The sequence below is a fragment of the Dipteris shenzhenensis genome, chromosome 3 (genome assembly GCF_047967505.1).
Source record: "Dipteris shenzhenensis isolate YYH24624 ecotype China chromosome 3, Dip_SZ_1.0, whole genome shotgun sequence".
NCBI classification, from domain to species: domain Eukaryota; kingdom Viridiplantae; phylum Streptophyta; class Polypodiopsida; order Gleicheniales; family Dipteridaceae; genus Dipteris; species Dipteris shenzhenensis.
This window is the reverse complement of record NC_141598.1, coordinates 2,571,912-2,593,445: the sequence shown is the minus strand read 5'-3', so window position 1 is coordinate 2,593,445 and position 21,534 is coordinate 2,571,912. Positions and strand designations below refer to the sequence as shown.

Sequence of the window (21,534 nt, the reverse complement as noted above, 5' to 3'; positions counted from 1 at the left end):
ACGCAACAAAAGTCTTTGGTGGCAAACCACATGAAATCCTTGTTTGCGATGCAAACATGCAGAGCAACTTTCAAGCAAAATGGCTTACTTGGTATCATGGTTTGTATGTGCTCCTCATACTAGATAGTTTCGATGTGACATCAGAATCTCTCGAGTGTTTTGTTCTTAAAAGTTAGCGTTATTGCTCACACTACTTGTGATTTTGAAGCGCAGAGATCGTCTTTACCGCATGTGCATCGCCTTCCTTGGACAAGTAGACACGATTTTTTATGCAACATGACACGAGAAGAATCAACCTTTAGAGCAAGTTGGGATACTGCTTCTAAGAAAAAAAATAAATAGAAAAAAGACGATCAAAATTTAAATTTCACCTAGTGCACCGCTCGTAATGATTTTATCAACGTTCGGCTACGATTACTACTATTGATATTCAGGTAATATGCTAGTACCTTATCCATTCGCGAGACTTATTTTTGGTACTAATATTATCGATGCTAATATTCTCCATGCTCTCAATCTCGATGGCCAGGGAAGGGCCCTTTCTCTCGAATTATAACTCTTAGAGAAAGAATGCACATCGCTCCTTGCCTTGTGGTTATAATAATTATAATATATATTATCATATAAATATTTTTAATTGCTCGTTAATTCAAAATAATTTGTTTTCAATATGAATTCTTAAAACATTTCTCTCTTTTGATGCGTTTTCTCGATGTGAGGGAGCAAAGAAATCCAAGCTGGATGCAACATCTAAGGATGATGACACCTTTATTCATATGGTTATAGTCCATGTGACAATATTGTATAGATCGCAACGAAGATCATTTGTGACCTCTTGTGAGCATCACCTTATTCAGGTATTTGTTGGGCTTCAACTTCCATAATATGGACATCACCAAGTTAGTAATAGGTCACCTCCCCTGACATTTGAAGTGGGAATCGGGTCTTGATGGACCATGTGTAGTGTCTCATATTGATATTTTTACTCATTCTTTTATTTCCTTTAAAAATTTGATAAAATGCTACGATTCAATTTCAACTTCGAGCTAGGAGTTAAGTGCTCCACGATGAGTCTCATGTCCATATTTGTTTCCTTTAAAGTTTTGATAGATTTCTAGGATTCAAGTTCAATTTCAAATTGGTAGGGGCAATTCTAATTTATTAGTAAGAAGTAACAAGCTGAACAAAGTTCAAGTGGCCTGCCTTGGACATCCAAAATGAAAAAGAAGATGAACGGGATGAGTAGCACGCGGGGGAGAGAGAGAGAGAAACCACGAGACAAATTATCAGAATTCAGAAAAATACACAAACGCGAATTTTCGTTTCTAGTGAAAAGCCTTTACTAAGACCTGCACCTACGGCAGGCCAAAAACGCTCTATCCTGGCAAGGTCAAACTAACAAATGAAAGCTCAGGGCTCATCAACCAATGATCAATGTATACGAAGATGCAGTAGACACCTTGCCAAAGACCATCCAGAAAGATATCACGTCTACTCGCCCTGATTGCAAGATGTGTGTTTGCCAGTAATGCTTACAAAATGTCATAAGAAAGCATGGCGAAGTCACCCTACCTTGGCAGTTCGATACGCAACTCCTTACTCCAAGCATGCTATAGGCATCCCGGCATCACTAACGTTTCTACGTATCTATTCACGGACTCTTTTCCTGTCGGATTTTGCAAGTTGAAGTCTTCTGCTAGAAGGAAATGGCAACACAGGCGCTCCTTAGGGGCTGAACCGTTGCGAAACGCGACCATTGCCACCGACTCCAGCTATGGTGGCAAGCAGGTCATTCGAGTCGATCGACCTTTATACGACTACATGCTGGCACATACCCGGGAACCTCAGGTTTTCAACAATTTGCCTTTAAAATCAAGAGGGAACCGGATTTGACTGTTGGGAATGGCGTCGAATGTTTGGATAATCTAGGTGTTTTGCTATCGTGAGTAGCGACTGAGCTCCATCACTCGCTCAAGGAGTCCAGCTAAGGTTCAACTCCTTCTCGCAGGTGGGGAAGGAGTTCGGAAAACATGGTGGCTTGCATGCTTCTCTTCTTTTGTTTTGCAAGAATAGCAACTGGCCACGTCAAAGACCAAGTCCATGACACTCAATTCCAACTCAAAGTTCGATCCAATAATTAGACTTGTACCATCCTGCCTAATTCTTGGATTTAATAATATTGAGAAGCTACAAGCGTACCTTGAATTACAGATGCTCAAAACGCCGGGACTATTTGAAGTGTACTGCTGCTTTCAGCCATGGTATTTAGGATTTGCATTTTTGGCCAGTATACTGCTGCTTTCAGCCATGGTATTTAGGATTTGCATTTTTGGCCTGCCCTCTACTGAAGGCCTTAGTAAAGGCACCCTCCCTTGCCAAAGGGAAAATTCTTTTTCCCCTAAATTTTCATCGCTTTTTTGTGATTGGTTGGGACCATGTGATCTCCACCATTTTCTCCATGTTTTCTCTTCTTTCTATTTCGGGCAGGCCAAGTGAATGCAATTCACATTATTACTTTGCAATCTTCTTGTCTGGGTAACCTAAGTTGAATCGTTGGTCGAACGCATATAGATTAGGCAAAGTTGGCTATACGTCCGTGTCGTTGACAATCTCGTAGGGAAACTCATTGTGCTTAAACACATGATCAATGAGCTGCCAAGCATCTTGAGATGTCGAATACCGTGTCTTGTTAGGAATGAAGTGGCTTGTTTTGTAAGCCTATAGACCACCACAATAATGCTCTCCAATCCTTTGTCTTTAGAAGGAAGCCCAGTTATAAAATCCTTGGTGATATGTGTCCACTTACCTTCTAGAATCAGCAATGGCAGCAACAAACCAATCAGCAACTTGTTGTCCCAATCTGGGCTATTCGAAAATCAAAATTCTTCTAGACGACTTCTTCAAGACTCAAAGTTTACTTTATAGCTTCTTCATGTAGATCTTGCATCTAATCTTTTTAATATCCAGGTACGGCACTCGATAGTTGGCCCGTGGTCTTGTTGATCTTCATAGATTTGAAGTCTTTCCAAAAATCATTATGGGGTTTGTTTCAGTATTGCTGCTTTGGGACTTCAGAGGTGACATTGTCCGGTTCCATATGGGGAGCTACGGGTTTTAGTGTTGTCGGTTAGGACTCTGGAGGTTATTGTGCCAAAAGGCCTTCTGAAACTGGATGGAGGCGTTTAAATACTGCCTTCGAATGATCAGATGACATGAGATTCCATTCTTTTGTCTCCTTCTCAGGCTTTTTTTCCGCATCTTTGCTTGGGTTTTCAGGATAAGGCTTCAACGTTGTTTTCATTGCTTTTTGGTCAGCTCAGTTCAAGCTTTTCCCTTCTCGGATTTTCTCTCCTCTAGTTGAGCAAATCGGTCTTTGTGCTTTGAGAGCAGGTCACCATTAAATCCTCAAGCCAAAGCCTAAGACTGTGCCTCATTCGAACATGATCCATGAAAGGTCTGAGCAGTGCCATATTACTCTTGGCCTCTTTTGATGAAGTATCTTGAAATTTGCTCGGCACTTCTTGGACTTCCTGTTTGTGCATAATACACAAGGAACATTGATGCCGACAATTGCCCTTCACTCAGCAATAAGCACACAATGACTCTAGGACGTCAGGGAACCTTATGTATAGGTTGACTGGCTTCAACTTGATCGACATTAACAAGTCACCATGTCATTACTCCTATATGGTCAAACAAATGGCACATTGCTTAGTCTTTGACTGGCATTCCTCCTAGACAAACATACATTTGGTACATGAGACTTTGGGTCTCAACCTTGCACTAGTCTCAAAAGGAGCTCTAGTCTTTGTCAAAGTTTTGGAACTTTTTCTTGAGATCTTCTCTTCTTCAGACGATTCTGTCTGATTTTTTGCTTCCAAATCATCAAACATAGAGTATCTTCACTCTTTTTCCCTTCCTTTTGTCTCAAGTCTTCGGCCGGACTCATCTCCATCGTCTGGATTCTTTTGATGCAAGCTGCAACATTCCTCATATCACTAATCTTATCACTATGTATAGTAGACCAAATACCTTCAAGTGACTTCTTCAGCCCAAGCATGAACCAATTCCCCATCAAGGTCGGGCATTCTTATCAATCCAATTTGCAAGAGTTCTGAGCCTTTTGAGGGATTCCAGTGGAAAGTTTGGAGTGAAGTATTGCAATAAATTAAGTATTAAGCCAGTCAACTTGAAAAGCATTGTGTCTCTCTTGAAATCACTCATATCCCCCAAGATCTCAATGGGATTGTCAATGAGTTGGTTTAAAAAGTGCTTGTACTCTGCACGAAGAGAGTGCAAGCTTGCATAGTGAGGAGGACTACCTGTGTAAAAGGGTAATCTAATGTGAAGAATTGGTGCATGTGGGCATCCTTGGAACAGTTGTATTAACTATATCTTCCATTGTCAAAAACATTTTCGTCTCTTCTTGAAACACATCAAAATAGCAAAGAATGCTAAAAGGTTATTCTTAAAATAAATGTTTATTAATGTACCAGTTCATGGCCATCCCCTTAAGACTACAAGGAATAGGTCAATCGGGTCCATTGCTGGTGGTGATGCCATTCACCGTGCGAATGGATTCGAACACCATGGTTTGAGTATCAGGGTCTTCCTGCTTTTACCCTCAAAATGGGGCAAGGACACCTTGATAGTTCCACGATATTGAGGGAAAGATGCCATTATGACCATTTGGTTACTCGTTGGTTCGATTCCCTCTATTCTTGTAGAACTGCAGACTTGGTTGTAAATGTTCTTGCCATGCCTTTCAGGTTAGGTTTTTGTTAGTAACCACAGGAGCGGCAAATGGATTCGAACTCCATGGCATGAGTATCAGGGTCTTCCTGCTTTTACCCTCAAAATGGGGCAAGGACACCTCGATAGTTCCACATTGTTGAGTGAAATCGGCCATTATGACCAGTTGGTCATTCTTTGGTTTGATTTCCTCTGGTCTCAGGTTGTTGGAGACGTTCTTGCCATGCCTCTCAGGTTAGGTTTTTTTTAGTAACCACATATGCTTTGTCCTGAGGGCGACTCCCTTGTCATCAAGTATGTTCTTTGGCTCAATCAAAATGCTCTTCCTGAGTAGGATTGCCAAATATTTTTGTAATAACACACCGCATCAGATTCTAGTTGTAACCGAGAAGAACGTTAGTGTATGCACAGAGAGTCACAGAAACGTGCAAGACTTACCATCATATTAACTGTAAACAGTACTTCAGAATTTAACAGCAATGAATTTGAGAGAAAGACTTTCTTCATCAATCAATCCAGCACAGAGCTTTATTCATCAATCAATCCAGCCCTTACTCTTACGGTAATCCGGGAGCATGGCATTTAAGATGCATTTCTGCGACTAGAAGTCGCTCCAATCCCACTTCATATCAAGGAATGGAAACTATTCAAATCTATACACGCTTAATGCCACTTGCGATGGTTATGGCCTTGTGAATTAATGTTCTGCTCCTCCCATTTCTCCCATGGTGTGTATCCAGGTGGATAATCTGACTGAAGTGTTGACTGTACAGTCCACAATTGATACCAGTGTATTGGTCTCTACCAGAGGTACCTTAAAGTTTCTTTAAACAATAAAATAGCATTTCCAGATCCATAAGTATAAGTGAAGTCAGTGCTAATTTAAGCAGCCTTGTTAGGACATGAACACTGTCATTTCCACCATTTAAGCAGTCCTCGAGATAACTAAACTCTATTATCTAGAATAATTTGGGTTTTGTGATTATGAATGTTCAAGAATGGGTGCTCTTATTGTTGAGCGTACGATATGATACTAACATTTTCTAAATCCCTAAATACAAGCATATAGGAACTCTACCAGCTCTTTGGTTGGAGGTTATTGCCTCAAATGGATTAGGTGACTTGTGCTGGATTATACTTCCAGAAGCTGCGATAAAGGTAATTTTGTAGGATGGCAACTTATGGCCTTACTGAATCCATCCCTCCCCCCCCGGCCCCACGCCCCCTTCCAAACCACCGCCACCCCGTCTTTTACTCAAGTTTTGTTTGATGTCTCTACAAACCTCCTTCTTCCTTTGTCTCGTTTTCTGTTTCCTTTGTTCTTTTGCTGTTTTTATAATATTATTTTAATTTTCAAGATTGGATATATTCTAGTCATATATTCTAGCCATTGCTATCTAAATCCTGCATTATCAGTTTATTTGTTTTCAATCATCTCATATGCATCAACTTTGTAGGATTTATGTGTACTCATGAATGGTTTTTTTTCAGGTTCTTTGCGAGCTTCGAGAAGAGACCTCCTCTATAAGGGGAAGTCAAATGCAGGCATGTCTGAAAGCTGCTTCCTTTGACAGTTATCCATTCCAGAATTTGGCTTGTTAGATTGACTGTCGAAGTGCATGACTGATTAAAACGATTTAAGGGGTGGTGCTGAAAGTCACATCTAGAGTTGGAGAACTTGGATATTCCCTATCTATATGCAGCCACTAATTACATTTAGGGGATGATGTTTATGGATGTCTTGATACTCAAGAGTTAAAAGATCTTGTCCTTCTTCCAGATCAATGAAGCAATGATGCAGAAAGGAAGCCAAAGATTTGTGCAAGTTGATTGCGAGGTTCTATATAATACTGGTCTAGAAGAAAGTGAACACGCTCGAGGCTCTGAATTGTGCTATCTGCTAAGTCCTTGTCAGCTTAGGGCCCTCCATGACAAATAGAAATAGAAGGGGAGCCAAAGGGCAACTCCGGGGGAAAGATCAGGGGGGACAAGGCTTGGCCTGTGTGACCACCATTGAGCACCTGCTTGAGTCATGTGCATCGAGAGCAACGACTCTTTTATTGGGGAAGGCTTGGCCTGTGTAACCGCCAATGAACACCTACTTGACCACCAATGAGCACCTGCTTGAGCCATGTGTATAGCAAGCAACAACTCTCTGATCCAATGCATAGGGAAACGTATGAGTGCATCATGCCTGGAAGAAACCCCATTTAACCAGATTGTAAGCCTTCTTGAAGTCCAAAAGAATGACGAGGAGAGGCTGCTCCTATTGCCATGCCCGATCTGTAGCCTCCCAAAGGTGATGTAATCTAGGAAGCTGTGGTCTTAGGAAAAATCTAGTTGTGTGGTGGATAATGTTGGGGAGAACTGGCAAAATGTGAGGAGTGAAGACTTAAACCCAAGATCTTTTAAGCGCTGTCTAGAAGAGTGATTGGCGGCATTGGCGAACCTGCTCAGAAGGCAGAAGGCATGCTCCCGCTTTCAAAAAATTCTCGAAGGGCCAGTCTAAGTGGATTGGAGATAATGTCTCAAAAGTCTTAAAAGTAGGCGGAATTGAATCCATCTTCCTGGTGACCCTTTTGGGCTCTTGGCACCTCAATCATTTCTTGATCTGTAAACTGGCCCTCCAGCCTCCCCCTCATTTTTGGAGTGGCTCTTAAGGTTACATGGGTTCTAATCTCAGATCTAGCACCTTCACGTATGGGGAGGCCTCGTCGGAACTCAACCTTATAGCTGCTGTTGGTAAAGGTCAGTGGTCATGTCCAAAACCTCATGCAGGTCTGAGTGCAAGTGGCCTACTGGATCTCTCAAGCACAAGAGTTGGGTATCCGCGGAACTTGGCCTTCTCATCTGAAAGAACCAATGTGTCATCAGATTCTCTTGTTGCATGCACATCGTTATTGGTTGACTGGAATGAGTACTCTACCCGTGGTAGGGGTACTCAATGGTGTGAAGCTGTGTCCGGACTGACTTGTATAGATTCACCACCATGCAGATGAAGGTCATCGCTCTCTTAAATGAGCATGTTGGCAGTCATGTTGCCCAGCTCTTTGAGCAAATCTGTGTTGTAATCTCCTATATCTGCTTCTCTTGGTAGAGGCTCCAAGAGAGTGAGGTGGCCTCGCTTGAAGAGTTGTCTCTAGGCAGATCTAGACACTTAATGAGGGGGCATCGATCAGACATGGCAGTACCCAGACAGATGTCTAAGGATCCTTCTCCTTCAAGGTGGGAGCAGTTTACCCTTCTATTGCAGGTCATGACCCTTGGTGAGAGCCAAAGTTTACCCAATCTAGGGATAATCTCCATTTATCTTTTGGCTGGCACAGGAGAGCTGCCCACTTGGAGTCTTTGCACTGTTTCTATGGTGGGGATTGAGCCTCTTACGATTGGGATGTCGGAGGAGGGAGTCTGCTCCAAGCTTGTCTTCTATGAACCTAGATCACTGAAATCTTGTCCAACAATCCAATCATTCACATGGGTAGGAGACTAGCAAGATACAGCTATAAGTAGCCTCTTCGGTGTAGGCAAGTTGGTTTAGGACATGATCTTGAGGTCTCTGACCTTAAAGCTGCTCTGTAAGCTGTTGTTGCCTTGGCTGAAGACCTTAGAGGCCAATGTATGTCCCAGCCGTACTACTATGGCAAAACGCCTGGAGACCCAGATGGAGATGCCATGATAGGTAAGGAGGCTACTCAGCTAGGGATAACATATGCTCTTGAATCACCAAGAGATGTGTTGGCCACGAAGGCTTGCAGCATTTTTGATGGAGAATTAGCCGTTGGGTTTGCTGCCTGGCACAGCTGTGGAACTCATGCACGTTTCAGCTCATGATGGTCTAACTCATGTGGAAGGATGGCAGTAAATATGGCCTGCCAACATCTTCAAGTTGTTGAAGAGGAAGCGGATTTGTTGGATTGCGAGGGAGGCTATGAGAGAGAGTAGTTTGCCCCAGAGAGGAAGCAATGGGTGGAGAGGGAGCTCCCACGGAAGTGTTCTACCATCAAAACCCAGGATGCCAGGAACCAATGGTCCAGCTTTAATAGGTGGTCAGAGTAAAGAGAGGGTAGGCTTTGGCCTGTCCATGAACACAGAAATTACGAGGCTGACCCATTGGGACTGAACCCATCATGGCTGGCTTGGCATCCCTGACCATGCATAGTGGGTTTGCTATGCCAAGTAGATCATTGAAATGGTCCATGAATTGGTGAAACATCATTAAATTGAAAAGACCAGCTGTTGTGTTTTGACTCTGGAGTTATTGCGGAAACTTGACATAGGTTGCTGCTGGTTGTTGATCATAGTGTTGACACCTCCCTTACCCCTCAGGAGGATAATGATTCATATCCCTGAATTTTTTATGTAAATGTCCGTTTTCTTTCAGTTCAGCCCATTTTGTATTGATTATGTTTGGAGTTATGAAAGGTTAGGCCACCGATGACTTTATATTATTATTAATTAATAAGTGGTTAGAGATTTAGGATGGATGGGTGCCACATGGCAGTGATCTAACTTATGTGGATTTTCCAGTTGTCACATAGGCAAGGATTCGCTATTTCACACACTCTAGGGTAGCCAATCAGAAGTAGTGCATTCGGATTGTGCACACTATGTCGGTGCCACATAGGGGCTGAGGACCTAGCTTTTGTTAGCTGGACTTACCCTGACACCTCCTCACATCCTCACTCAGGGTGTCAATTTTATCACCACACTCTCTTACAGAAGCATCCTCCCACTTCAACTTAGCTAGTGGTTACCTCATCATTGAGGTAACCAAAAGGCAGAGCAAGAAGTGAGGTAATCAGGATGATACAGCCTTTATGGCTAAAAATAAAAGACGAAATCAGAAACCCCGAATCAGACCTAGGCTTTTACTTCTCATTTCAACATGATAAAAAAGATGATCTTGACTTGAATGTCACAAAGAAGAAAGGACCTTGCTTTTACTATGGGAAGCTTGGCTACTTTGCTTTTGGGTGTCACTAGATATGGCTTATACATGGGTCTAAACCTTGTGATAAAGACACGGCTAATGTAGCTATGTGCCAGACTAGTAAGTCTGAGAAATCCTTCGCAATCTTAAAACCAAATAGGTCTGGCCAAGATGATGATTCATTGATCTTTGACTCCTGAGCCTCCAATCACTTCAATGTGCACAAGGAGTGGTTCTCTCAGTTGAAGAAAGTGACAGTGACGATGTTGAACTAGGAGACTCTAGACTTCATCAAATCAAGGGTATTGGCAAGCCATATACTCGTACGATTCCTGAATGAAGATATATGGGACATACATAACATTTTGTATGTTCCTGGTCTTAAGTAAAAATTCTATTTGTTAGTGCCATTACTAAACAGAACAAGAAGGTGGAATTTGATGAAGGGGAATGTCTCATTCGAGACAAGGTTGATTGATTTCAAAATCATAGCTGGGGAATTGAGGAAGAAGACCTTTGTGAACTGACATCATCTAGACCTCAATTTAAGGCCTATATCTTCTCAATCAAATAGGAAAGAAATCTTGTGGCATGAATATTTGGCCACCTGAGCATGCAAAGCCTAGCTTCCATGAAAAGGAATGGTTTTGCGCATTGCTTGCCTCATCTTTGACAAGTGAAGATGATTTGCAAAGGATTTATCATGAGAAAGCATAGCTGTGAAGAAGGGTTCAAGAAAAAAAGATATCCATGAGCTGATATATTCTGATCTATGAGTTCTGCCACTAAATGTCAAATCAGTCAGAGGCGACCGACTCTCTGAGTGCTCGTGACACATCCGGCCTCTTCTTTGACATCCGGACTCTCCCTTAGCCATTTTGAGAGTCACTATGTGAGTGCTCCATTTAGCTACCCCATGGACTTCACCGACACGTCTTTTGGGGCATTCTTGCCTAGCGCTTCATTGACATCGTCATCGTTTCACAGGGATGTGCACACATGTGCAGTGGCTACTTGGAGGACATCTCTTATCAAAAGAGATCTAATTTTTATTACTACATGCTTGATGTTATTTTGGGGTCCTCTGCGCTGGGTAGTCCCCCTAAAATGATATGTATTGAGAATTTTGTTTTCATTGAGTCTATAAGGTACTCAACCTTTGATAGTTCTCCTTAACTGATGTTATTTCTTTTATGAGTGGTGTGTGACTTCATCCCGGTTTCCAGATATGAAGCCAAGGGGGGATGTACTGTGGGAGCCATATGTATTGGCTTTGATAGGTCTATTTTTTTATCAGGCCTGGCTGAGTTTTAGGATGTTGGTGTATTCCTAGACCTATGAGCTGGTCATGTAGCCATGCTATAACATGAGTCTCTGAGCATGTTGAGTCTCAAGCCATGAGAGTGCTTGGATCAACCTCTCAACACACTCAGACTTTAGCCTCTGAGTTACATAGGGTGCACAGTTTTGATGACCATCATTGTCATGTTTTGTTCTTGGTTCCATTCAAGTAGTCTCTCATCTTGCCTTCATGGGGGGTTGTTGGAATATGAAGCCAAAGGGAGTCAAAAATGAGTGTACTAGGTGTCTAGGGGGTGTTTTACAGTCTAGTGATTCCTAGACATGCCACGTGTCATATTGGGAGTTATCCCATATACACTATGGCTTTCTAGAGTCTAGTGTCACACTATATAGTGTTGTACTTGTCTTGAGTCATTTACATTAGTCAACATCAAGCCTTATATCATGTGAGTATTTTGGTTATCATTGCCTAGCACTTGTTCTTTCATTTGCTTTCCATTTTGCCTTTCCATTATGCTTTCCATATTTCCATTCCATTCCTAGTTAGCTTGGCATTCTCCTACCTCCATGTCTCTTCAAACACAATTGCACGTTTTGGATGCTCAGATGCATGGATTAGAGGGGTTTCCTCCTTATATGCATCAGCCTAGTTAGGTGCTCAAGATGAGAAAGGGGGAGATATTTCAGACTTCTAGTTCAGTTCGCCAAGGATGCCGTTTTGCCCCTTTTTTGTATTTATTTGTGGCTAAAGAAATGAGCATATTTTTGAGATCCCAAGCGTGGGTCGAGACTTCTTCTTAGACAGGATGAGGAGCTCTTGGATAATGAGTTGGCTGATGATATTGCTGTTTTTTTGAATGCCAATGCAGAGAACCTCACTTCGTGTAGAGCAGCTTTGGATTTGTTTTGCACTGTAGCAAGTGCACGTATTAATTGGAACAAATCCAATCGCTTTTGGTTAGTGATGAGGAACTCCAACCTAGGGCGCTGACGTGGTTTTACTTGGATCCAGAGGGGTGTCCCTGTCAGGTACTCGGGCTGCAAGGTTGGTATAGGCATTCCTCCATCGCAGCAATTCGCCATTGTGTTGGAGGGTGTCAGAAGAAAGCTTATATTTTGGAGCTCAACTAAACTTGTCCTTGCTTCCAGGGTAGTGGTGGTCAACTAGGTATTGTTGGCCACGGCTTGGTTCATTTATTCTTGTTGTTGCCATTCTAGGGACTGCATCACTCATCTCCAAAAAAGACCGATAAGGAATTTTATTTGGAGTGGTCTAGATGGTTCGGCAAACATGAGAGCCATGGTGACTTGGGAGATTTTTATTCAACCCAAGTGGGAAGGTGGCCTCAATGTTCTAGATCTAGACCTGCAGAAGAGCTTTATCATGCAAGGTGGTGGTCAAAGGACTTTTGCTAGGGCAAGAATCTTGGAAGGTGGTGGTCAAAGGACTTTTGTCAGGGCAGGAATCTTGGAATGATTTTTTCATGAGATGCATATAGTCCTTCACTTCTTCCATCGGTGGAGATTGGAAAGATAGTACCATATGGATTCTTACTTCATCTCATCTTAGAGTTCCTTCTTCCCCTCTTATGGCAGCTATCTTGCAAGCTTGGGCCAGCTTTAGGAGTGCTCTTTGGAGAGTCTCCCCTTTCTCTCGAAAGAGACCAGTCATGTGGAATGATAGTATACTTAATGAGCATGGCCGACCCTTAGGTACCTCTCACTATATACAATGGTCTTCTTGGGAGACAGGTCCTGCTTCCTCTGTAGGCTCTTGAAGGATCTTTAAAATGCCTTCCAGATGATTGTAAATTCCAATTGGTAAGTTACCTCAAAAGAAGTGCAAGGAGAATCCAACACATTGATGCAGCCATACCATTGGATTGGCTTCTTCCGGGTGATAGATTTCAGTCCAAGGGCACGTGGCTAGGAGCCTCTATGAGGTCAGGAATCCCGCTTTAGGGTGTGGAACTAGGAGGGTCAGATGGAGATGCCTTGGTCTTTGATGTTCACTTTGAGGGCAGGTTATCTAGATCTGTAGATGATATTCTCATTCATATTGCATTTCAGCCTATCAGGGTAGAGGTGTTTTGCTAGGAGAGAGACTTGATAGTCAACCTTGGCAAGACCAAGGTTATGATTTTCAACCCCTCATGGGCAGTACTTCATTGACACAGCTTCACTTACCTTGGGGAGCTGGTTCAAATTCTGCAGTCATACACTTATCCTTCATGGGACCGGTTTTCACGATGATTCATGCAGCAAGAGCATGGCATTCATGAGGACAAGGAGCTCTGGCCCGACTAGAGTGGCAATGCATTCAGGCACACTTCCAAGTCCTCAATAAAGGGACCGTCACTTTTTTTTCGGTTAAAAGGAGACTTCTATTAAGTTTGGAAAAACCTCCGAGAGCAAAGCTCAATGGATAAAAATATCATGCGAAGCATGAGAAAATAAATCCAAATCAAAATTGAGCTCTTGTAACAGAGTGAGGAAATAACCAAGGTTGAGGCTGATAATGGCACCTCAACTTTGTGGGGGCTTCCAAGAAGAATGGGGAGCCGCTCCATTCCCTCAACAAAACATTCCTTGTGAAAGAGGCTGCTCGCGAAGACCTCTGCACAGTCCCCCAACAAATGGATAGCAAATTGTGCACAATGTCCATCAAGATACTAGCCAATGTGCGGGGTGAACTTGGGAACCATCCAAGGCCTCTGTACATTTGGATCTCCAAATATGCCACATTGATATACTGGCTAGAATATCCCACGTTGACATACTCGAGCCAAAATCTCCAACGTTGACATAATTGCCAAAATCTCCCACGAAGTATTTATAGATGCATGCGCAGGTCTGTACAAAGAGCCAAGAACCTCATCCAAAGAACATGACTCAACCATATGTCATTGAATCGAGAGATCCCAAGAAGAGTCCTATCTCTCATAGAACATCTGAGGCATGGAAAGTGAGAGCTATGTTGCCAAGCCCCATGTCATGAAGAAGGAGAACGCACAAGCATACTCAATAGTCTAGTGATCCCCTTCCAAATGATCCTTGCCTATCTACAATCCCATAGGCAATGCTGAATAGACTCATCAAAAGGCAACGAGAACATGTTGAGTCAGCACCAAACCTAGACCTCCATTGGTTCACATCAATCCTCCATGGATAGAAAGCCAAAAGAAAAGAGCAAATTTTCTATTCTTGAGGGATTTCTAGAGTCTCTTCCAAAAGGCTTTCTGCAAATCAGCAAAAATCTGAAAGTTCTCCCAATGAGAAGCTGTGGTGGGCTTCTAGCCTTTAAGGCTGAGCTGGAATCTCGTGGCATTACCAACCATGTATTGAAAGAAGGGGAGGCTCTCTCTCGGTGCCTTAAAGCGATCCATTCCCACTCCCCAGGGTCTCACTGCAAATACTTTATGGGAACACCTCTCCACTACCCAGGGTCCCACTGCAAGTACTTTATGGGAACACCTCCATAAAGCCAAAGTCTCTATGAGCCCAAGGGATTGTGAACTGCATTAGGGTCTAGGTACCATCCTAACTCCAAAAAACTCTATATCACATGATGACCTACACTCTCCCTTTGACTGACTCATATAGAGTCATCACCCCCCAACTCATAACAGCTGGGATTTGCATCTTCTGTAGTCGTTTGATCATACGAGCACGTGGGACAGCATTGAAGGCCTTCCGAAAGTCTACCAAACAGGTGTCGACTTTCTGGAATCACGATCGTTTCTTCGATGATTTCCCGTAAAGTGAAGATATGATCTAGAGTGGAATGCTGTCTCCTAAAGCCATCCTGCCCCAATGCTTGCTGCTCATGCATCTCAGTGTAGGAGCTGATCTCTCTCTGTAGTATGACCTGTAGATCTTGGCCAGCGTGTGACCAATCATGAGAGTGTGGTAGGTCCCCGTGTCCATGGGCTCTCCATGAGAGAGAGAGAGAGAGAGAGAGAGAGAGAGAGAGAGAGAGAGAGAGATAAATTTTACTAAAAGTCTTTGGAAGACCAAAGGATCTATGAGGCTAAAAAGAAATTGATACAATGAGATGAGGGTGGAGCTACTAAGCGGGCATCAACACCCATGACGAATACAAATGGAAACCCAAAGTCCTGAACATAACGGCATCGATACATAGAGAGAACTCTCTGGGCTCTCGGAGTGGGAGCAAGTAGGGGCATCCACTGAGAGAGAGAGAGAGAGAGAGAGAGAGAGAGAGAGAGAGAGAGAGAGAGAGGGAGTCTATTAACGTCCACTAGAGACCAAAAGGTCTATGGGACAGCAAGAAACCCTCTAATACATCTGCTTTAGGGAGGGCACATGGCACCTCCCAAGGAGTGCAAAAGCAACCCCCCAGCTATTTAGAATACCTACATAATAATCTGAGAGAGTAAACAGCCATACATCAGTTTAAGATTGGGAGTCTTTTGGTTTTGATTTAAACTCTCTGATTAGGGCTATGCCTTCACTTTAAACTGCCCATTTTCCATCCTTTTTGGCAGCCCTGACTTTACCTAATTCAGTTGCCTTATTCTTGAGTTTAGCTTGGGTAAGCTCCTCAGCTGTCCATACTTTGGTACCCTTCAGCTTGTAAGATTGTTGAAGAAGCTTGATCCGCATATCTTTTGACTTCAGTGTAAGGATTGCATGACCTTTATAGTGCATAAGAGATGCTGTGGCCTGGAGTCGTCATCATCCTGCTTATCACCATCCATCCATTCAATGTTGGGTAACCCTGCTTTGATCTTTGTCAATATTTCACTATATGTGTCCTCCTCTTTGTACCAATCTTCTAGGAGTCCCCCTATTCTAATCTTCAGCGCATTATCACATCTAGCTTCGTGTTCTTTAATGTTTGCTTGAATATCAGAGAGACTTGCTTTGGTGTCCACTTCCACAATCACTTCCTTCTTAGCAGTTTGTACTTCAATGTGAACAAGATCTTTGATTGTAGAGACTAGCTGCGGGGTAGGGGGATAATCCTTACAAGATTTCACAGCCTCATCAATTACTGCCTGCTTACCAGGTCCTTCCAGAATGAGAAGTTGAGCCTTTACTTCTGTCAGTTCCAATTGTAGCTCTCTCACTACTTGCTGCAGATAAAAAATATGATCATGTTGCCCAAGGATGGGTCGTTTTGAGCCTTCTTGTTGGTAATTGCGTGCATATGGAGAGGGTATCATAGCTGCAATTGTAGAGTACCGAGTCCTGATGGAGGTTGAAGGAGTTGAGGGGGACTTGGAGGAGAGGGTAGGCCAGTCCATAATTGGCTGTCTATTGAACCCCCTAGCTTAATCTAACCCTCGGGTTGGGTTGGGGTTTTAGCCCAACTCGGGGTTAGGGTTAGTTTTAGTTTGCTCTTTTGAAGAAAAGAGGGGGCTGGCGGCTGGCGGTTGTTGGCTGCTGGCCAGGGTGATTGCTAGCAGAGGCTATGGGGCTAATGGGCTGAAATGACAGGCTGCTGACGGACGGAAGGACGACGGGCTGAAACGACGAGCTAACGGGCTGACGGGAGCTATGGACTAACGGGCTGTACGGCTGACGGAGGAGAGGTACAGAGGTACGAGAGCGACGGACTAATGGGGTATACGGCCGACGGAGGAGAGGTACAGAGGTATAGTCGACGGAGAAGGAGAAGGAGAAGGAGAAGGAGAAGGAGAAGGGGAGAGAGAGAGAAAGAAAGAAAGAAAGAAATTTTATTAAAGGTCCACGGAAGGCCATACATGGCCTATGGGACACAAAATCATCCGAAAGGAAAATACATCATCAACGATGCGCCAACTAGGTGGCCTCATCGTAATACCGCTAAGATGCCAAAAATGGCTACAAAAATCCTAGATACAAAATGAAATGAAATAGAGTACCAAAATTGCCTAGATACAAAATGTAAAATATGGAATATGAGGAACATCGTCTTCCCTAAGGGGTCTGTGATCCAAAGAAATGATGGAAGTCATGGCCATCGACCATGCCTCCTGCCATGAGTGTGAAGATCTGGGCAAGTGTCAAATGGGCTGCTGGCGGTGCCAAGTCTCCATGGAGCAATCTCCTCCGAAAATCTGCCATCATCCTCCGTCGTCTAGAAATAAAGCGACGGGTACGGCCTCTGTGTAAGATCATCCTGCGGTGCTGCCGGATCATGTCATATGTACATCCTCGGGGTGGAACCATCGGTGCTCTCTGGCAAGATGGGCTATCTCTGTGCTCATGGTCCTGCGCCTCGTCCTGCTCCTCATGAATAACCAGGTCTCTGACAGGGATGCGACGGTGCTCTCTGAGGAATCTCTCTCTGTATCTGGTGATCTCCCTGATGAACAACGCTAAGCAATACTGATCCTCATACTCCATAATCCGAGAGAGAGGTCCAAATCCGTGCCCAAATAAACAGTGAAATCTGCCACGGATCTCATAATATAAAGGGCATCTGCAAACAAAGTGCTCCTCAGTCTCCACCTCCCCCATAGTGCAACAAGGGCATATCCTAGTCTCTCGCCTGGGTCTATGTCCGGTAGCTGTACGACGCATCCTGCCGGCCTCAACGTCTAATCTGTGGGAAGATACCCTGAGCTGGCCCAAGGCAATCCTGAGTGAGTGCGACATATGAACGCCGATATATCCTGGGGATATGATGAAGCCATCCTCTGAAATCCTGAGAAAATGGTCACGATATGTGGCCATCTTCGTAGGAAGCTCCGTGGGATGAACCCAAGTGCGAAACGTGTATAGCTGCAACAAATCTGCCCTGATAACCTGACTGAGCTCATGTCGAGTGAGAGGGAGGCGAGGGGCATCTATGCTGTATCGAAATGGTGGCAGCCTATCCATATCCAAGCCCAGCGAGGTGAGCCATGTGGAGAGTGTGTGGTACCAACAAAAAGTATGACCTCTCTCCGCTAACATCTGCGAGGATGTCAGTGCTAGCCACGGTAATCGTGCTCTGCCTGCTGCTGAGTCTCCGAGCGCCCTGATCCTATGCAAGTACGTAACTGACTGAAATGCTGCATCTAGCGCTAGGGGTGTAGCTCCGAACTCTGCGAACGTAATCTGATGCGGTACCGTGGGCTTCGCTCTGATCAGTCTGGAGAACATGATGATCTGTAACCTCTCTACTCGTCTCCAATCTGCAACCCTGAGATCTCCTGCCCAAAAGGGGCTAGCATACATGACTGCAGGTCTCACCAGCGTATCGAAAAGTAAGGACTTCGTGTCGGGATGCTGAAAATGTGACTGTGCACACTGCCTCTCGAGAAGAGCCAAGGCGGCATACCCTCTACTGATCCTATCTCGTGCTGCATGCGTCATGGTGAAGACTGGACCTCTAAATGTGGCACCCAAATATGTATACTCCCTGACTAGCTCCACCTCCTGCCCATCAAATGTGAAAGAGAACTCGCCTCTCCTATAAACCTGGTATGACGTGTTGAAGACCATGACTTTGGTCTTCCCAAGGTTTACAGACAACCCTCTGTCCTGACAAAAGCTGTGGAGTGCATGGAGATGTGCCTGTAAACCCTGCTGGGAGGAAGAAATAAGAACCACGTCATCTGCATAGAGGAGAATCGGTATCGTGGATCCTGCCAGTAAAGAACCTGTACCACCCATCGTCTGTATGTACATCTCTAACTCATCGATATAGAGACCAAAGAGTGTCGGAGACAAAGGACACCCCTGCTTCACCCCTATCGTACTGCGTACTTCCCCCGACAGCCCCGCCCGTGTCCTGACTCTACCTGTGACTCTCTCATACAAGGCCATGATCGCCCATTGAATAGAGAGAGAGAGAGAGAGAGAGAGAGTCATATTAATGTCTGCGGGAGGCCTCATGGGCCTATGGGACAAAACACAAAATGTCAAAATGACTTACATCATCTGGCTAAATCAGAGAGTCGAGGAGTGCACATGGCATCCCAGCTTGATTATTACAACACACCTCTACATACTAAATCTATAATATTAATAAAAATGGCCTTCATAACATCAGTTTAAGATTGAGAGTCTTTGGGTTTAGATTTGAAGTCTCTAATTAATGCTATTCCATCTCGATACACAGCCCATTTTCCAGCTGTACGTGCATCCTTCACTTTGGTAAGCTTGACATTCCTTTGTTTCAGCTGAGGTGGGGTGAGCTCCTCGTCCAAATCCTTGTGCCCTTCAATTTGTTTGTTTGTCGAAGAATCTTAGTTCTTCCTGCCCTCTCTCTGAAAAACACATGTACTTGCATTCCCGCTTGGGAGACATAGTTGATATCATTTTCATCCCATTCTACTTGTGGTATTTCCTTCTTGAGGCATGCGATCTTCTCATCTTGTGTGTATGCCTTTAATATACTAAAGCAGCCAAGGCAGTCCTTGGGCAGTCCTCCAATGCATAGTATCTTCTTATTATGTTGGTCTGCTGCTCTTTTACTTCTGTGTAAAGATCTACTTTGTTAAGTTTGCTGTTGGCAACAATGGCCATCTCTTCCTTGGCTGAACTGATCTGACTGTTGATCATTTCCTCGACCTTGGAAACAAATATTGGTGTTGGTGGAGATGTGCTACACTTCTCCATAACTTCTGCAATGATTTCCTGCTTGCCTTTGCTCTCCATCTCATTCACCTTTTTGCTAAGAGCTGCAACTACGAGCTTGAGCTCTCTAACTTCATGCTCGAGATAATAAATGTGTTCCTGAGGGTCTGATCCGATCCTTCTCTTGTACGTCAGCACAAAGTGGCTGGGTGCTGCTGCAATAGTGGAATACAAGGGCTTGTTGGCTTCATTTTGGGGAGCTCCATATTTGGCCTTCCTAAACTTGGAAGCCCTTTGCTGAAGCTGACCCCCAGAACTGGGCCAAGGGCTCAGCCCAGCTCGGAGTGGCCTCAAGAAGCTACCTGCGCTGCTCCCTTAACGCCTACGAAAGACCAAAGGGTCTATGAGACTGAATAGAAACCAAATACCCTGAAACCTAAGGGTGGGGCCACTAAAAAGGGCTCCCCTATCTGCGGCTGATACCTGTGACAAGAATTAAAAGTAGTACATCGCTCTATCGCTGTGAGAGAAACCCATGAAGGTGGGGCAAACACCAAGAAGAATCCCCTGGCTGTCTATCATTTGGTCATCCGTCCTTGAGTGGCTGGACCTGTGAGAGAGAGAAAGAAGGAGGGAAATAAAGTTTATTAAAGTCTTAGAAGACCGATGGGTCTATGAGACTGTGAAACAAGATACAAAACAAGCTGAAAGGGTGGAGCAACGAACTGCCAAACTTTAAACTACATGCTACATAGTCATGAGAACATCAATACAAAGCCAATCATAATGCTTATATCTGTATGACCCTCCTCATCACCACAATCATCATATGCCATCAGGGTACAAGCAGAATCCAATGCCACATCATGAAGGACCCTGCGCCAAATGGGACAGTGGTAGCATAAATTCAGAAATGGAGTGCTGTAGACTATCTGTGGGCTCTGCCTAGCGTGGTCTCTTGGCGGAAGCTCTGCGTTGGACCAGGGCACAAGCAGAATCCAATGCCACATCATGAAGGACCCTGCGCCAAATGGGACAGTGGTAGCATAGATTGAGAAATAGAGTGCTGTCGACTATCCGTGGGCTTTGCCTGGCGTGGTCTCTTGGCAGAAGCTCTGCGTTGGACCAGGGCTATAGTAACCCTAGTCGGTCGCACCCCTACCCTAAACATGGAGGGAATGTCCATCTTCTGTCGGATATGACGTGTCACTGGAACGTGGTCTTGCTGGTGGTAACCTGGCCGGTTTGGCTGGAAGAACTCTGTGATCATGCTCTAAGAGGAGTCTGCTAGTGTATCTCGTCCCTGTCCCTGTTATCTGAGTAAGCGATCTTGATGTCTAACTGCCTCATGGATGAAAGCGGCCAAGCATCTCTAGTCTGGAAAGTCGAGGAAGTGGGAAAGTAGCCCGAAGCTGTCTCTGAAGAGGCAATAGAAGTGACCACGGATCTCATAGTAAACTGGACACCTGAACATGAAATGCTTCTCAGACTCAATCTCTTGTAGCTCACATAAAATGCATATGCGCCGCTTCCTAGGTACTCCCTCAAGCTTGCCCACTCTCAATGCAAAGTTGATGTGAGGAAACCTGCAACTGCTCGATAGAGATCCTTGGTGAATGGGGAGGTGAATCCGGGTATATTGAGGAGGATCAATAAAACCCTCGTCAGAACTACGTAGCCAGTCGAAGCTAAGAGTCACTAGGAGTTCTTGTGGCTCCAACCAGGTCCCGAATGTGTGTATTTGTAGGAGGTCCTCGCGTATAATGTGGTTAACCTCATGGTAGAAACGGCGCATCAATGTTGCATTGGAGAGAGAGAGAGAGAGAGAGAGAGAGAGAGAGAGAGAGAGAGAGAGAAGAAGAAGAAGAAGAAGAAGAAGAAGAAGAAGAAGAAGATATTATCGTCCTCTGAAGACCAAAAATCGGCCTATGGGACCTGAAACAATACAAAACCTTACATACATAAAGACTCCTCCCTCAAAGGGGAGGGTAATAAGAGAAACCACCTTTATGTCTAGGTGAGTTTCTGTGCTTGAA

At 44.2% G+C, this 21,534-nt stretch overlaps 1 protein-coding gene across 10 annotated transcripts in view; it reads left to right on the top strand.

The window, feature by feature from the left end:
- Positions 1–1,381: 1,381 nt before the first annotated feature.
- LOC147903227 (caffeoyl-CoA O-methyltransferase-like) overlaps positions 1,382–21,534 on the top strand; it is a 111,063-nt gene continuing 90,910 nt past the window's right edge. For 8 of the 10 annotated variants that reach the window (XM_087372635.1, XM_087372632.1, XM_087372633.1 and 5 more), the window contains exons 1-2: positions 1,382–1,848; positions 6,244–6,297. In XM_087372635.1, the coding sequence (XP_087228761.1) occupies positions 1,555–1,848; positions 6,244–6,297 (348 nt within the window). In that variant the 5' untranslated portion in view covers positions 1,382–1,554. The remainder of the gene's footprint in view (positions 1,849–6,243; positions 6,298–21,534) is intronic. The other 2 variants (XM_087372636.1, XM_087372634.1) reach the window with 1 other exon arrangement.